The sequence below is a fragment of the Ahaetulla prasina genome, chromosome 3, assembly GCF_028640845.1.
Source record: "Ahaetulla prasina isolate Xishuangbanna chromosome 3, ASM2864084v1, whole genome shotgun sequence".
Taxonomy (NCBI): domain Eukaryota; kingdom Metazoa; phylum Chordata; class Lepidosauria; order Squamata; family Colubridae; genus Ahaetulla; species Ahaetulla prasina.
Genome location: NC_080541.1, coordinates 116,876,091 through 116,893,942, shown reverse-complemented (window position 1 = coordinate 116,893,942; position 17,852 = coordinate 116,876,091). Strand labels below are relative to the sequence as shown.

The window sequence follows — 17,852 nt, the reverse complement described above, 5'->3', positions numbered from 1 at the left end:
ATAAGTGTGAAAAACAGTCATGTCACTTTTTCAGTGCTGTTGTAACTTTGAATGGTCACTAAATTAACTGTTGTAAATCGAGGACTCCCTCTCTTGCTATAAAAACATTTCAGGTGTACTACACGCTGGGGTTCTTTCTGCCTTAAATACTATTGTAATTTCTGAATTAGGTCTCCCAGAGCAACGGTTCTTACGACCTCACAGCCAGGTCCTCTGCCAAAACCTCAGCTTGTGCTGCCAAGCCCCAGCAAGAAGAGAGAACCAGCAGCCATCTCTAACTTGCCACCTAAGGCATGGGCAGCATGGAACTCAGCAGGAGCCTCTACCATCCAGCCTGCAAATAGGAGGAAGGCAGAGATGCAGAGAATGCTTGAATATGCCAAAAGCCTGCTAAATCTGGCAGGATTAATTGGAGAGAAAACTAAAGCAGATCAAGGTCAACTCTGCTTTGGTGGAGTCAGGGGCTGTTGCTATTCAGTAAGTAGTTTTGCTCCAAAAGGGCTGTTGGAACAGTGTTATTGTGAAGGCCTCGAGTTAGTTCCTCTTGGGAGAATTTCCTGTTTCCTTAAATTCTGACCTGATGGTACTTGGGTCAGCTTGTTCATAGCTGATCTAAAAAACAAATATTCATACCCTGTTTCCCCAAACTAAGACATCCCCTGATAATAAGCCCAAATTGGGCTTTTGAGCACATGGCAATAAACCAAGGGCTTATTTCAGGGTTCAAAAAAATATAAGTCAGGGTCTTATTTTGGGGGGAAACACGGTATATGAATTTCAGTCTAAGTATCTGAACTAAGTAACAAAAAATAAACCTGGTATAAAGATAAATATTTCTTTTTGTGAAGCTCACATAGGGTCCTGAGCTCCATAATGGAGCTCTGGACAAGTCTGAGGTTCATTCACACAGTTACTTTGCTGCGATTCCCTCCCATCCCAGAATCAGGAGGAAGCCATTTAACATAAGTTCTGCTACCCCACAGTATGCTCTCACCACACCTACCAAACGGGTCTGCTGCATTGCTTCCACCCACCCAGCTCCTCCCTGCAACATGGCAAGGGAAGCGTTTGGTGGTTTTCTTTGCCTGAAACTGAAATAACATCAACCATAGGATAACTCGTCAGTGCAAAATGCATGCTGAGATGTCACATATAAGGCTCTACTCCTCCATTTATTTATTTATTTATTTATTATTTAAATTTTTATACCGCCCTTCTCCCGAAGGACTCAGGGCGGTTCACAGCCAGATAAAAATATACAATACAATATAAATACAATTAAAATACAATTAAAAAACTTATTCAATTGGCCGAGATTAAAAAATTTAGGATAAATAATGAAAAGCCCCTTTAAAAACCCATAAATTTAAAAACTAATCCAGTCCTGCGCAGATGAATAAGTGAGTTTTAAGCTCGCGACGAAAGGTTCGGAGGTCCGGAAGTTGACGGATTCCTGGGGGGAGTTCGTTCCAGAGGGCGGGAGCCCCCACAGAGAAGGCCCTTCCCCTGGGCGTCGCCAGACGACACTGTCGCGCCGACGGCACCCTAAGGAGTCCCTCTCTGTGAGAGCGCACGGGTCGGTGAGAGATATTCGGTAGCAGTAGGCGGTCCCGTAAATAGCCCGGCCCTATGCCATGGAGCACTTTAAAGACGTTCACCAAAACCTTGAAGCGCACCCGGAAGGCCACAGGTAGCCAGTGCAGTCTGCGCAGGATAGGTGTCACGTGGGAGCCACCAGGGGCTCCCTCTATCACCCACGCAGCCGCATTCTGGACTAACTGAAGCCTCCGGATGCCCCTCAAGGGGAGCCCCATGTAGAGAGCATTGCAGTAATCCAGATGAGACGTCACGAGGGCGTGAGTGACTGTGCACAAGGCATCCCGGTCTAGAAAGGGGCGCAACTGGCGCACCAGGCGAACCTGGTGGAAAGCTCTCCTGGAGACGGCCGTCAGGTGGTCTTCAAAAGACAGCCGTTCATCCAGGAGAACGCCCAGGTTGCGCACCTTCTCCATCGGGGCCAATGACTCGCTCCCAACAGTCAGCCGCGGACTCAGCTGACTGTACCGGGATGCCGGCATCCACAGCCACTCCGTCTTGGAGGGATTGAGCTTGAGCCTGTTTCTCCCCATCCAGACCCGTACGGCTTCCAAACACCGGGACAGCACTTCGATAGCTTCATTGGGGTGCAGTCATTTTTTCTTTTTTCCCTTCTTCAAAGGACTATCAACCTTTAAGCATTAGATGGAAAAAAAGAGTTCATGGTCCTTAACTGATTTCTCCAGCCCAAATGCAGCTGCTGCGTAAGTGTTCTTATCCTGCCTTGATAATGATGTTCACTTAACTATGTTCCCTAAAATAATAATAGCAAATAGAGATCAGATATTTGGGGTACCATCTTGCCTAACATCCTCCATATGAGTGAACGGTATTCTCAAATGTGGAACATATTTTGAGAATGGTCAGTAAAACAAAAAAGGTCTGCATAATATCCAATACTATTGTATGAGTCGGATGGAAGAGAAAGAGAGGCTGGAGAGCCAGGTTGGTATAGTGGTTAGGGCATTAGGTTAGGAACCAGGAACTGAGTTCTAGTCCCACCTGAGGCATGAAAGTTGACTGGTTGTTCTTGGCCTAGTCCTTCTCTTTTAGCTCACGATGTCAGGCTTGGACAACAAGCTGGTCAGTTCCTATCACAACAAATGGACCAACACTCATTCACACACACATGCATGCATATATCTCTTAATTTAAATAATTTTCTATATAAGAAAATAGATAATTTTCATAAATGAATAAAATTTTATGCTATCATATCATGAATTTCATGGAAAAAAATAAAATCCCAGAACATTATCCCACATAATCCAGCAGCATACGTTCTATTTTATGAAGTAAAATAGCACCATTTGTAAATTGCTAGAGACATTTTTTAAAAATATTTATAAAATTATCATTAGTAAGTTTTCTCTAGGAAGGGAACTGGATGGTAAGAAATGCATGAACAGTTCAAAATAGGGGCAGGAAGTTGGATGTCCCACATACTCCATTTAGTTTAGAGAGTCCACTGAATATTGACTTACAAGAAAAAAATTGCTCCATGAACATCTGAGATAATTCACAAAATTGAGCTTGGCATTGCATATTTGCTAGGAAGAAAGGAAATGTCTGTGCAGTGTTCCTTACCACCTTACTTGTACTTTTCTTTGTCTAGACAAGTGGCCCATTTCCAGACAAATTACTTGGCTGGAGAATTCACCATTTCTATTTTTAGTAAGTTTCCTCTGCTTAAAAGTGGCTTAGAGCTGTAATGAAAGCAAAATCACCACACAAGAGATAGGTATTCTCAAAAGGATACAATCCAACTTAAATAGGTTTCTTGTTTTTCTCCCTATCCATTACTTCTATTCCTTAACCCAAACAAGAAATAAAGCTTTACTTTGGAATGACTCCTCACCTGTCCTTCCTCCACAGAATGCAGATGCCTACCAAGAAATGGAGGTCAAGTCCACACACTGCCATTTCACTATGGTACTTCAGCTCAGGTGAAATGCTACCGGTTTGATCCGGTTTGGGCAAACCAGTAGTAAAAAAATGTTTTAAAAAGGTAAAAAAAAGTTTCCAACGATCACAGCTGTGCCGCGCGATCAGCGGAACCTTTTTTTTACTTTATTAAAGCATTTTTTTACTACTGGTTTGGGCAAATATGTAGTAAAAAATGCTTTAAAAAGTAAAAAAGAGGTTCCGATGATCACGCGGCACAGTAGCGCACGTACTTTGGAACCAGTAGGGAAGGTAAGTAGATTTCACCCTGATTAAAACTGATCAAGGAGAGATTCAACCTAGAAATAAGAAGAAATTTTCTGACAGTGAGAATAATCAACCAATGAAACAGCTTATCTTCAGAAGGAGCTTCATCACTGGAGGCTTTCAAAAAGCCAGTTTGACAGGCCTGGACTAGAAGATCTCCAAGTCTCTTCCAAATGTGTCATTCTGTTTTCTATATTTTTTCTGTGCTGTCTGTCACCTTCTTGCCATTTTCTCCCCTGGACAATCAGTTCCTTGATTTTCTTCTTGTTCTTTACATACTGAAAGAAACTAGTTTTTGGCATTTTTTCCAAGTCTTAGTTCATTCTGCATCTTAGCCTTCCTGATTCCTGTCATTGTTTTCCCTCAGTTTGTCAGAGAGCTCTTTGTGCAACCATGCTGGTCTTGTACGATATCTTTTATGTTCCTTTCTCTGTGTTACTGTTTTTGTTTAGGCCTTTATTATTTCATTTTTCAGAATTTCCCATCATCTGGAACTGTTTTTCCTCTAGGATTTCCATCTATGGAATCTTTCTAATGTTTCTCAGTTTCTTGAAATCAGCTCTAAACTTTGTTCAGTCACCTGTGCCTGCATTATGATGAATTCTATTATGATGTGGTCACTCTCCTCCAAAGTTCCTGCTACTTCCATCTCCTCAGCCATTTCATCTCTATTATTATTATTATTATTATTATTATTGTTATTATTATTATTATTATTATTATTATTATTCGTATTAGTTAGGATTAAGTCCAGAATAGGTGATCCTCTATTCTCACCTCCATCTTTTAGGTGACAAAATTGACAGCTAGGCATGTCAAAAACATGTTTGATCTCCCATATGCTGCACAGTTTGCTTCTCTATTGATGTATGTACATTTTTGCCAGTATTTCCATTATTTATTTTGCTTGTATCATGATCTGCTAACTAAAGCTGGATGAAAATAGCCTTCTAAAAGGTTTTTGCTATATTTCTCTATCTAAAACTTATCATGCCATCTGTCACTATATGAAACATATTTGTTTTGGATTAAATTTTTTCCTTCATATTTTGGAGATTGTATATTTCAAATATTTGAGATGCCAGTTCTCCAAGGATCGAGTCCTGCAGCAATTATTAAATTACTTTGAATTGTTACACTGCTGTTGTCTATGTGGCAGAACCTTGACAGCTGTGAAGCCTAGCTTAAGAACAATGTAACACAATCCAGTCAAAGTTCAGTTCTTTATTTGCTTTAATATTTAGACAGAACTTTACCAGAGTAAACCTTTACTACCTTTATCCCAGTCGATATACCCTGGGAGATTCTAGGGTTGGGGTGTCAAACTCAGTTTCATTGAGGGTCACATCAGGGTTGTGGTTGACCTTGGGGGGCTGAGTGGGCATGGCCAGGGTAGACATGGCCAGCTTTCCTCCCTACCTCCTAATTCCCATCTCCTTCCTTCCTCCCTCTCCTCCTTCCTTCCGTTCTCCTCATTCCCAATTCCTTCCTTTCTTTCCTCTTCCCCCTCCCTTCCCTTTCCTGGGGAGAAGATGATCCCCCAACTTTTAAATGTGGTCTTTATTAAGAGCCAGGGATGCCCATTCAGAAACCTGCTGCTTGTTTTTCCCCCCCAAAAAGAGAGAAATTGCTGGCCCAGGATTGGCACTGTAACTTTTTAAGGATTTGAAAAGCCGTTCTTTTAATTTTGGGGTTTTAATTTTTGGGACAACCCCACCCCTCCTTCCCACACCTCCTTTGTTTCCTAGAAAAAAAGAAATGGGGGGAGAAGATGAGGGGGAGGAAAAAGCCACATACTCACACACACAAACACACAGAGGAGATGAATCTGAATTGGAGAAGGAAGGCCGAGTCACTGCCTCCTCCTCCATCCACCGCCTTTTCTTGCAAAGGAAAAAGCCCAGAAACGATGCTCCCAGAGCTGGAGAGCCATGCTGTGAAGTAAGGAAAAAGAGGAAGAAAAACCTTGTGACTTTAAAAATCCATGGAGAAACAGATTCTCACCTGCCAGCCTTCTCCTCCTCCACATGGCTGCTTCTGCAGAGGCCGGCATCAATCACTGCTGAAACCCCACTGGAGGTTTGGAACTAAAGGAGGCGAGCAATCAAGTGGCGAAGCCAGGGCGGGAGAGATCAACTGTCAGCTGGAGCTATGTCAGCCTCAGGGATTTAGCTTTCAGAGCCTCTTTTTCTTCCTTTCCCACAAGCACCAGGAACTGTGTTTGGTTTTCAGGGATTGACATTTACTTTCCCTTTCTGTCTGCCCACTTCCCAGCCAAGGAATGCTGCTTTTACTGCTCCCCCCAAGGTGAGGGGGGAGAGATTGGCAGCACTGCTGGTGGCCGTGCTTATGCAGCTGTGATTTTCCCATACAGGGCAGGGCAGGGGCAGTCCCAGTGAAAGGGAAGCTGCACTGGCTGCAAGGTGAGCAGGCCATGAAAGTAGTGGTGGTGGGTACGGCACTGATCTACAACTGGATGGCAGCCATCTGGCCTGGAACACGGTGAGCCTTAGAACCACAGGGCCACCTTGGCCCCACTCCCTGGGCATGCGCACAGGAGGCAGTGAGCACCTAGGGGGCAGGGCCAAGGTGGCAGGGTGGCCCCACGAATCTAAGGCTGACTGCATTCTGGCCCGATGAGAGCCATCAACTTATATATCAGTGCCTGGCCAGCCTGGGCTGGGGCTGAGGCACCAGGGGCCAGTCCTTTGCTGTCTTCAAGGCAGCCCCATGGGCCAGAACTAACCACATCACAGGCCGGATCTGGCCCACGAGCCTTGAGTTTGATACCCCTGTTCTAGGGAGTGGCTATCCTAACTTTGTTCCTCTTCTCATGATTCATGTATCCTGTGTCACCCACATCCTTGGAATGTGTTCCCTCCTTCTTGGGAACCTCCTGCATTATTCTATTCCATCACATCAACTCCCCTTTGTAGGCATTTCATCACACATATTTTTCTCGATATTTTAATTGGCCATGGTATTATCTTAGTCATATGTATTCACAACATTTAATACATGAAATGATTTATTATGCTATAGTGAATAACATGTTTCCTTATTCATATAACATATTGGGTTGAATGCAAAGAATGTAATTGGGGGTCATATGCTGAAACATATGCAGATACAGACTCACACCTATCATTACTGTGCAGTCATTTTGGAATCCATAGTTGGAATTGCAGAAGTGGTTTCCAAGGGATATTTGAAAGATTTCTGTGACTATTCTTTCTTGACAACAACCATTAGTGCATGGCATTTCTTTCTTATTCTTTCTGGTCATGGCCCAGTTCTTTTTGGTTCTATAAATGCATATCTGAGCCAGAACAATGAATCCAATACAATATAATTTGCCTTCTGAAATACATGTTTCCTGAGATGAGTTGAGAAAGTGCTGTGAATAAATGAAAAAATAGTTCGAAGCTTCAGAATTTTCAGATGTTAGATCAAGGTGTAGAACAGAGGAAGAGGCATCTAACAAATGCAACTTTAAAATGCTGGTCAAGAGATACAGAGCATTTTCCTTCCTCCCAAGTATAAGGGAAAGCAAAAAAAGAGGTGCTTGCTTCAAGTTAAGCTGAACGCATTCACAGGGGGCTTAGTATGTTGGGAAGATGGGATCATATAATATAGTATCCCAAAATCAATTTAGCTAGCTGAAGTGGTAAAGTGAAGTCACATTAACAGAATGTGATTTGGATGTATTTTGGAATGAGATTTTTTCTAATATCTCCTTTGAGGCAAATTCTTGATTTTTTTCCCTTTTTCTTAATGCTACATGATATTGGGGGGTTAGAAGATTTAAATGGACAGAAGTAAAAAAAGAATATTAGAATATAAATACTATTTCCTTTCCTCTGTCTTAAACAGAAAGTATCATCCTTAATATAAGATTGGGTATCTCCTTCCAAAAGGCAAGAATCACAATTTTAGAAAAGCAGTTAAAAGGAGGCTCGTCAAAGGCAATTGCAGAATAGCAGTATACTATTATACTGCAAATGTAACTGCCTAAATTTCCTTGATGACAAAGCTGCTTCTGTATCATTTACAAAGCCAGCAGTTTCCCAAATGAGGTTATTTGTTCCCCCTCCCCAAGTATTTAAGGTGTTTTGTAATACAAGGTTGTAAAACAGAGGGGTTGTTCCTTTCCTCTAACTCTCAATACCTATGCTGAAAAAGGCAGCTTCTTGAATCGCGTGACTGAAACTTCTCTTACTTATTTTTCTTCTGGGTTTTTATTTTCCAGCTCAGAATGGATAGTACGAAGAAAGAGATGCTGGATCAGAAGCCTCTCTTGGAAGTACAAGTATTACTCTCCATGGATTCTGCTCCGGATAGAGTCATGGATGGAGGAGCAGGGGGACTTACAGGGAAAAAGATACCCTGGGAAATGATCACCCCTGTTTGCAGCTTTGAAAAACTCTGAATCATTCAGCTTTTGGAGAGCAATAAGTTTTGACCTGCTATTTTAGCATGCTACTATGGTTGATGCCTGATCATTTCTTTAATTGCTGAAAAACGTGATGAGCTACTGCCAAGAATCTCATAAGGAAGATTATCTACGAGCCAGTGAGGGCTTCCTCATTTTTCAAGAAGGACATTAATAGTGAAAAATTAAACAATTATAACTGAAATGAAGGTCTTCTCAAAGATACTATCAGAAATGCTAACAACAGGCATGGTCAGAAGGTGAATGCTGTGGGAAGCAGCAAAGGATCTTTCTGCTGGTGGAAATCTTGATCTATATGCAGCAAACAATTCAGATTATTGCTATACTTTTGAGTGATCAGAACTTGAGAGTATCCGATGAAATATCAGGTTCATCTGTCATTGCCTTACTGGAATTTCTTTTATAATTAAGTTTTACTGCCAACAATTTCAATAGATTTTACCCGTGATAAATGTGAGGCTGGCCCTTGGAGCAATACCGCAAAGTGGGAAGAAAAGTGTGGGTAGTTCCATCATCTCATCATGGTGCTTCCACCTCCAGATAAGCGCCATGTGTGTCTTACTACCATTGTTATTATGACCAGCATGGCATTCATGGATGCTTATCTGGTAGAGCAGAACCAAGGGCCTCGTAAAATTGGTGTCTGCATCATTGTTCTGGTAGGAGACATCTGCTTTTTGATTGTGCTGCGCTATGTGGCCGTCTGGGTGGGGGCTGAGGTGAAGACAGCCAAACGGGGCTATGCTATGATTCTTTGGTTCCTCTATATCTTTGTGCTGGAAATCAAACTATATTTTATATTCCAGAACTATAAGGCTGATAAGAGAAATCTGGAGACGGTGGCTAGAAAGGCACTGACCTTGCTTCTCTCTATTTGTGTGCCAGGATTGTACCTAGTGCTAGTAGCCTTGGACAGCATGGAATATATACGTACCTTCCGGAAGAAAGAGGATTTGCGAGGGCGTCTCTTCTGGGTGGCCTTGGACTTATTGGATATCTTAGATATTCAAGCCAACCTGTGGGAACCACAGAAGACTGGTCTGCCAATCTGGGCAGAAGGACTCATGTTCTTCTATTGCTACATATTGCTCCTGATCCTGCCCTGTGTTTCCTTGAGTGAGATTAGCATGCAGGGAGAGCATATTGCTCCCCAGAAAATGATGCTCTACCCTGTCCTGAGTCTGGTGACCATAAACATGGTTACCATATTCATCCGAGCCATTAATATGGTCCTGTTTCAAGACAGCAGAGTCTCTACAATCTTCATTGGCAAGAATATAATTGCCATTGCTACCAAGGTCTGCACATTCCTAGAATACAAGAAACAAGTGAAGGAGTTCCCACAAAATGCCATTGCACTTGAGCTCCAGCAGAACTCGGTGCCCCACAACCAGACCCTCCACAATACACAAGGCCTTCCTCATGAGCCATCCCCCACCAGGGAGATTTTGGACACATGATGAGCCTCTTCTTAGATATCAACATTGGTTCTTGTTTGCTTGGGTGGAGAGAAGGGGCAAAGAAGTAATACTGCTCTCATCCCAGCATAGAGAGCTGCTTCCAGCACAAGATTTTAACAAATGGAGGAACATCCCCTGCAACTCAGGTATTTCCAAGGGGCCCTCTGGAAAGAAAGCAAAACCAATGGACCTTCAAAACAGAACCTCATCCATTCCAGCATCTGATCTTTTCTATCTGTTTGTTACCTGTGCTTCAAATTGTAAGGAATGAAAATTTGTTATCACAGCCTTTTTTAAAGAAAGGGACAGGGCGGGATGGGGCAGGATGGGAGAGTCAGGACTGGCACTTCAGTCAGCGCACCAGTATATTGAGTTTTATTGGAAATGGTTGTGTTTACAGTTTCTTATTTTCAGACAAAACAAAAACAAAAAATGGTCCTGTAAAGTTGCTGCAGAAAACTGGATTTGGGGCAGTTTTTTAAATCTTTGCTAAATAGATCCTTTGCTCTGTTCGGTTCCACTCAGCAAGCAGCAACCTCACTCATTTGGCCAGGAAAATTCTAACATTGCCAAAGTCTTCAGTCAGCCCTTCAAAGAATCTTATTCAACATCACATCTCATATTTTAAGAGCATTTATTATAAATCATTTATAAAATGATTCAGTGCGAGATTTCTATTTTTCAGAGAACAAGTATTTCTGTTTCATTCACATGTATGAACACTTCAGTTCTGGTGGCACGAAGTTTCAGAGCTTTTTAGGCTACACTGGCTTGGGGAAATATACAGGTAGTACTATAGATGGAAACTTGATATTCTCAGAATGATGAACATTCACTTTTATTCCCGCAGCAGCTTAATTTATAACTCTGCTGCTTTTATATGAATTATACAGACTGCCTCTAAAATAAGGCATGGGACAATCCCTTTAGGCAAGAACTTTTGGGACACGAAACAGAGCAACAGTTTCCCAGCAAAAATGTTGCACAAGCCTGAAAGCAATGCAAGACTATTTTTTTCTTAGTGATCTCCCGTTCTCTCACTGGTGTCTTGATCACATACCAACAGATTTTTCCAGTGTATGCTAAGTCTGCATCGGATACCTTATTTGGCCATGCATATCCATTCCTCACTTAGCAACCTGGAGCAAGGAATTAGATTTGGTATTTTGCCATACTAACCCCATAAAAATATATAGGCAATCTTATTGTGGGATTTACTATATGCTTTTAAAGCTCAGTCTTGTCATTAGGTAAGGGTATGAACATTTGGCCTATAAGTTGAAAATATTCAATTTGTTCATTACAGTGGACATGGCAGAAGAGAGTCTAAACATTCTTGTATAAAGTAGCCATTCTCTCAGCCAAAAAAGCAGTGGAGTGGAATGTAAAGGGAAGAGGCAGTAGGAACATAGGTTTTGAAGATATTACATATCCTGAAACGTACAAATGTATAAGGATAATGCAGTCTTGCTCTGCATGGAATTGGGGTAGGGTATTGGGCATTAACCAAGTCACTACCTACATTGACCTTACTGCTCTTACTAGTTTACTAATTTTAGGCTCCCAAAACATGTTCAGGGTGTTGCTATCCCTGAAGGAAAATATATGAAGATGCTTAGTGCATTTCATTATTTTGTCAATTGTCAGAGGTCTGTGTGATGCAGCTCCAAAAAGTTTAGTCACACCTAGGCCTGTGCATTTTATTTTGTTTGAAAATCATTCTTCTATGTAATAAAGGGTTCTGGACACCCACCAACTAAACTTTCTTTTTTGACGTATATATTTTCCTTTTGTGGTTATTGTTGCTCTTACTTATCCAGAAGTTAGCATGCCCTCTATGAACATCAAAGGTAAGAGCAATGAGTTAATTTTTGAACAAAAAGTCTTTGTTTTCTTTCTAGTGTATGCAAAAAGGACATTAATTGATTAGGGCAGACAAGATCCATAGACCACTTTGTGAAAGAGAACCCTTTCAACATAAATTCATCAGAAGAGTATAGTTTTTAAAGAAACATGGTTGAATAATTTGAGAAGGTACAAGGAAAATAACTGATTCAAAATAGCATTTCATGTGCCAAAGAGTAGCACCAGAAAGGACAATGATTTCCATAAATAAGGATTTTATTTTCTCAGACCAACTCCTAATTCCATTGGGCTATTTTAGGTTTTCTATGCAAAATATATAATATACTATAATAAAATATAATAGGTTTTTCATTATATTAAATTATATTTAATTTAAATATTAAATATATATATGACCTAATTCCAAGCATAAACCATTAGATAACTAACTAAATAAGGAAGTAAGGAGTAAAGAGAAAGAAAGAAAAGAAAAATGCAGATGCAAAATAGAAGTAGGCAGCATACCCAGAGTAAGCCACAAAAAACTTAAATGCTTATATACTTAATGCTCAAAGTTTACAGAACAAACAGGATAAACTCAAAATACTAGTACATGAGGGCAAGTATGGTATAATGTAGTTGCCATTACAGAAACTTGGTGGGATGAAACTCATGACTGGAATGTACTAATAGATACAAACTTCAAAAGAAACACACCTAACAAAAAAGGTGGAGTTGCAGGGGTGTCAAATTCAAGGCCCGCAGGGTGAATCCGGCCTGTGGGCTGCTTAAATCTGGTCTTGGGACTGGACTGGAAATAGCAAAGGATCGGCCTGTGATGCCTCTTGCAGCTAAAATGGGGCACAGCGGGCTGCGCACAGCCCTCCCGTGCCCCATTTTTAGTCGGGATGGCCTCCTGCAGCAGTCTGCTGGCCAAAATGGGGCACGAGGTGGCCACACGAGGCCCCCCTGCATGATATAATATAGGACACATCCAAAATCCCTTCCAACTCTGTGATTCTTAATCCAAATGCACATTGCACCCCATCCATTGGTCAGAGCCAGGCATGAGGGAGTTGTACTCCTCTGCCTTAAACTTGCTCACCTTTATTGCTTACTTCACAGTGGCCGTGGTGGGAGCAAGATACTCTCTAAAACCTTGCCTATGTTTAACAGGGTTCATCAAAAACAGATCATGCCAAACCAATCTTATTTCATTCTTTGACAAAGTGACTAAATTAATGGATCAGTGAAATGCTGTGGAGATAGTATACTTAGATCTCAGTAAAGTATTTGATAAAGTAGACCACAACCTACTTCTTGGCAAGCTAGAAAAAAGTGAGATAGACAATACCATCACAAGATGGATTTGTAACTTGTAGTTCTCAATGGAACTATGTCCACATGGAGGGAAGTAAGTTGTTCCATTTAAGGTTCCATTTAAGGCCCCGTACTCTTCAATATCTATATAAACAATCTAGACACGGTAATTGAAGGGGAACTCATCAAATTTGCAAATGACACTAAGCTGGCAGGAATAGCTATCATCCCAAAAGACAAACTCTAGATCCAAAAAGATTTTGACAGACTTGAACAATGGGCCCTATCCCACAAAATGAAATTCAACATAGATAAAACTAAGGTTTTATACTTAGGCAAGAAAAAACTAATTCAATTTTATATAAAATAAATAAAACTCAATTTTATTGAGGGCTGCATCAGGGTTGTGTTTGACCTTGAGGGGCTGGGGTGGGCACGGCCAGTTTGATGTCACTCGTTTTGGGGGTACCTGTGGTGGCCTGAGTGCTCTGTCAGCAAAAATGGGCTCCCAAGCTCTGTTTTCGGCTGCTACAGCCTCCTGCAACCCTCTGCCAGCAAAAACGGAGCTTGGGGGGTAGGCTGTGTGCGGCCCTCATGAGCTGTTTTTGCTGACAGAAGCACCACAGGCTGGTCCTTTGCTGTTTCCATGGTGGCCCTCTGGGCCAGATCTAAGCACCTCATGGGCCGTATTCAGCCCCCTTGCCTTGAGCTTGACACACCTGGTTTAACAGTAAGGCTTATGATAAGCTCATGTATTCTCAATATTTACATTCAATTACTAGAGACAATATGCAGAGGAATAATGGCAGGGTCCCCAGGCCAAAGAAACAAACCCCACCTAAAAAATGAATTTTATACCATCTTGAGTAATATCATGACTTTATGCCAGAACCTTTAACAGAAACAGAGTTAGTAGCAGGGGTGAAATGCTATCGGTTCAGGCCGGTTCACCCAAATGGTAGTAAAATTGCTTAATTTTAAAATTACTGAACCAATAGTAAAAAATTGCTTAAAACAGTAAAAAAAAAAGTTCCGACGATCAGCTGTGCCACACAATCATTGGAACTTTTTAAAAAACGTTTTAAAGCATTCTTTTACTACCTATTCGCCCAAACTGGTAATAAAAAAATGCTGTTAAAATTAAGAAAAAAAGTTCCAATGATCAGTTGTGTGACAATCTGCTGTGCCAGGCAATCATTGGAACTTTTTAAAAACTTTTTTTTAGCATTTTTTTTACTACCTATCAGCTGTGAGACAATCAACTGTGCCTGATTGTCTGTGAGTTTCCTGCTTGTTGCAGGGGCCATTTTGTGTGAAGTCACGCTGCTTTTGCATTGTGAGTCAGTTGTGCAGCTTTTGTGTTATTTTTGTGTAAAGTGTGATAGTTGGTGTCAGTGTTCCAGGAAAAAAAACCCACTCCAAGTAAAACTCTGAAGTAAGCATCTTTCAAAGTTCTATTTACTAGGATAGGTAAACTGGCACATCTGGGAAAACCCAAATCTAAGAGGTCCGGGTTTTCCCTCAGTAAATCAAACCCCCTCCAAAACCATCCCCTGACTCTGCAGTTGAATACATGCTCCAATCGCCAACCATCCCATCTCAAGACAGCATTCTGACCAGATGCAGGATCAGCCTGACCTTGACCGACAGGAAGAATGCTATTATGTCTAAAGATAAACCCCTTACTAAATCTCCCCCCTCCTACTTTCCCACACATGAGAAAATGGCAGCACAGAAGCTTCCAGCCTATTAGGGGCTTCCAAAGCTGACAGGCATCCCCCCTCTGCAGAAGAAAACACACCTTGGAAAATAAAACAGACAAAACACAAAAGATGGGGTTAACACCTTGTACATAACCTTTTAACCCCCTCTCCCCCCTCCAGGTGGACCTTTAGGTTTCTCAGGGAATTTATCATGAAATTGCTTTATTAAAGTATCAGCATTAACATCCCAGCTTTTCACCCATGTAGCTTCAGACAACGGGTACCCTTTCCAGTGTACCAAATACTGTAAACGACTCCTGTATAGTCTAGAGTCAAGGATCTAGTATAGCTTCCAAAGCTGACAGTTGGTTCTTGAGCTCTCTGTGATTCTGTGAGGTTCCTGCTTGTTGCAGGGGCCATTTTATGTGAAGTCCAGCCACTTTTACATTGTGTGCAGTCACTCCCACCTGGTCACATGCCCACCAAACCACGTCCACAGAACCGGTAGGGATTTTTTTTAAATTTCACTACTGGTTGGAAGGAACGTGGTAGGACATCTAGTCCATCCCCCCCCCCACTCAAGTAGGAGACCTTTCACCATTTCTGACAAATGGCAGTCAAATCTCTTTTTGAAAGCCTCTAGTGATGAAGCTCCTACAACTTCCAAAGGCAAGCTGTTTCATTGGTTGATTGTTTTCACTGTCAGAAAATTTCTCCTTATTTCTAGGTTGAATCTCTCCTTGATCAGTTTCAATTCATTATTCCTTGTCTGGCCTGCAGGTGCTTTGGAAAATAGCTTGACCCCTTCCTCTCTGTGGCAGCCCCTCAAATATTGGAACACTGCTATCATGTCTCCCCTAGTCTTTCTCTTCACTAGACTAGCCATGCCCAGTTCATATAACCATTCTTCATATGTTTTAGTCTCCTAGTCATCCTGGTTGCTCTTCACTGCATTTTTTTCTAGAGTCTCAACATCTTTTTTATAGTGTGGTGACCAAAACTGGATGCAGTATTCTAGGTATGGTCTTACTAAGACTGTATAGAGTGGTACTGGTACCTCGCTTGATCTTGATTGTGTCCCTCTGTTAATGCAACCTAGGATTGCATTGGCTTTTTTTGGCTGCCATACATACTGCTGGCTCATATTTAACTGGTTGTTCACTAAGACTCCAAGATCCCTCTCACAGTTACTGCTATTAAGCCTGGTTTCACCCAGTTTATATGTGTACTTTTGGTTTTTCTTACCTAAGAGTAAGACTTTACTTTTCTCTACATTGAATTTCATTTTGTTAGATAGGGCCCAGTGTTCAAGTCTGTCAAGATCCATCTGGATCTTAAGCCTATCATCTAGGATGTTAGCTATTCCTGCCAGCTTAGTATCATCCACAAATTTGATAAGTTCCCCTTCTATTCCCTCATCTAATTCGTTTATAAAGATATTGAAGAGTACTGGGCCTAAGATGGAACCTTATGGTACCCCACTGCTTACTTCCCTCCATGTAGACGTAGACCTATTAAGGACTACTTGTTGAGTTTGGTTGGTCATCCAGTTACAAATCCATCTGAGGGTGATGCTATCTATCCCACTTTTTTTAGCTTACCAAGAAGTACTATTCTTTTGCTTATTTTAACTTTTATTTCTAGTCTGTGTTTTACAGTTATGTTTTTGGTAGGTAGGGCTATGGTTTCTTTTTGCGTTGCACTGATGCAAAGAATGAGTTAAACAGCTCTGCTTTCTCTCTGTTGCCTGTTACTTCCTTGCCATTTTCTCTCTTTAGTGGACCAACTGTTTCCTTGACTTTTGTTCTTGTTATTTATATCTTGGAAGAAACTTTTTTTTTATTATCTTTGACTTCTGTTGCAAGTCTTTGTTCATTCTGAGCCTTTGCTTTCCTGAATTCGTCTTTGCAGATTCTGGTTATCTGCTGATATTCTGCCTTAGTTATGTGTCTCTCTTTCCATTTTTTGTACTTGTCCTTTTTGTCTTTCAATTTGTCACATAAATCTTTGGGCAGCCATGCTGGTTTCTTCTTAGATTTCTTGTTTTTCTTTTTCAGTGGTATTGTGCTGGTCTAGTCTTTTATAATCATATTTTTCAGAATTTCCCAAGATTCTTGAGTTGTTTTCCCCTTTAGGATTTTATCCAAGGAATATTTCCCAAGTTCCCTCTGAGTTTGTTAAAAATCAGCTCTTTTAAAATCTAAGACTTTGGTATCATTATGTTCTAATCTTATAATATCTAAACATATTTTGCAGGAAAGTCAAAACAAAACACAGATATCCCTGAGATGATTCATTAGTTAAGTCCAACAATGAAATATATGATGCAAAAGCTAAAATACTGATACAAATATGTAAGCAGAAATAGATTGAAGAATAAACTGACAGAAATTGGGCAAAAAACAAGAAAATAAGAAGCCTTAAAGCCAATTATCAGACTCTTGAACTAAAGATAAAAATGTATCAATCTTTGTGAGATTTTATCAACATACATAAGAAATCTCCAAATATGTTATCAATCCTGCCAGGTAAACCAGAGAGGAAACACTACTGGATGAGCTAATTCTACCTTATTGTAAACCTACATTAATATAACCTTGTCATATGATCAAGTTTCATAAGTGTCTTACACAAATTCAGGGGTCCTCAAACTACAGCCCATCGGCTGGATATGGCCCACCAAAGCCATTAATCTGGCCCATGCAAGACCACAAGGCTGCCCCACCCATCAGCCGTGCACAGGCCTTACCTTTGTGAGCCCCATGGGCTGGAACTGGAAAGTAAGGCCAAAGTTTTTTGCCAGCAGAGTGCTTCTAGGGGCCAGGGAGGCCAAAAACGGGAAGCACAGAAGTCCCAGGAGGGGAAAATGGCATTCTCCATCTCAACTTCTTAGCTCAGGCTTCTTTCATCCATCCGTCCCTGGATTCAGGGCAGGGTCAACCAGTGGCTTGGTGCCTCGCTGCTGTGGCTTCCAGCAGGCAGGGGTGCGATGTGGGCAGTGCAGCCTTACAGTCCCTAGCTGCTTCCCACCCACTGCAGCCACAGCAGGTGAGGATGCAAAAGGAGTGGCAAAAGGAGCAACAACAAAGGAGCAACAAGGTGCAGGTGTTCGGCAGCAGGGACTCCATAGCTGGCCCTCCAAGAAACATAGGCATAGCAGCAGCAGCACTGGCACCGGCAGCAGACAGAGGGGGGGGGGCATGTGTTGCGGACCACAGAACTTTTAAAAAAAATTTCTAAAGCATTTTTTTACTACCTATTCGC

The 17,852-nt window shown here is 41.4% G+C and overlaps 1 protein-coding gene across 3 annotated transcripts in view; it reads left to right on the top strand.

The window, feature by feature from the left end:
• TMEM121 (transmembrane protein 121) overlaps positions 1-9,999 on the top strand; it is a 36,877-nt gene extending 26,878 nt beyond the window's left edge. Inside the window, exons 2-5 of one of the 3 annotated variants that reach the window (XM_058175856.1) lie at positions 171-477; positions 2,219-2,300; positions 3,472-3,542; positions 8,057-9,999. In XM_058175856.1, the coding sequence (XP_058031839.1) occupies positions 8,782-9,720 (939 nt within the window). In that variant the 5' untranslated portion in view covers positions 171-477; positions 2,219-2,300; positions 3,472-3,542; positions 8,057-8,781 and the 3' untranslated portion in view covers positions 9,721-9,999. The remainder of the gene's footprint in view (positions 1-170; positions 478-2,218; positions 2,301-3,471; positions 3,543-8,056) is intronic. The other 2 variants (XM_058175858.1, XM_058175859.1) reach the window with 2 other exon arrangements.
• Positions 10,000-17,852: the final 7,853 nt, after the last annotated feature.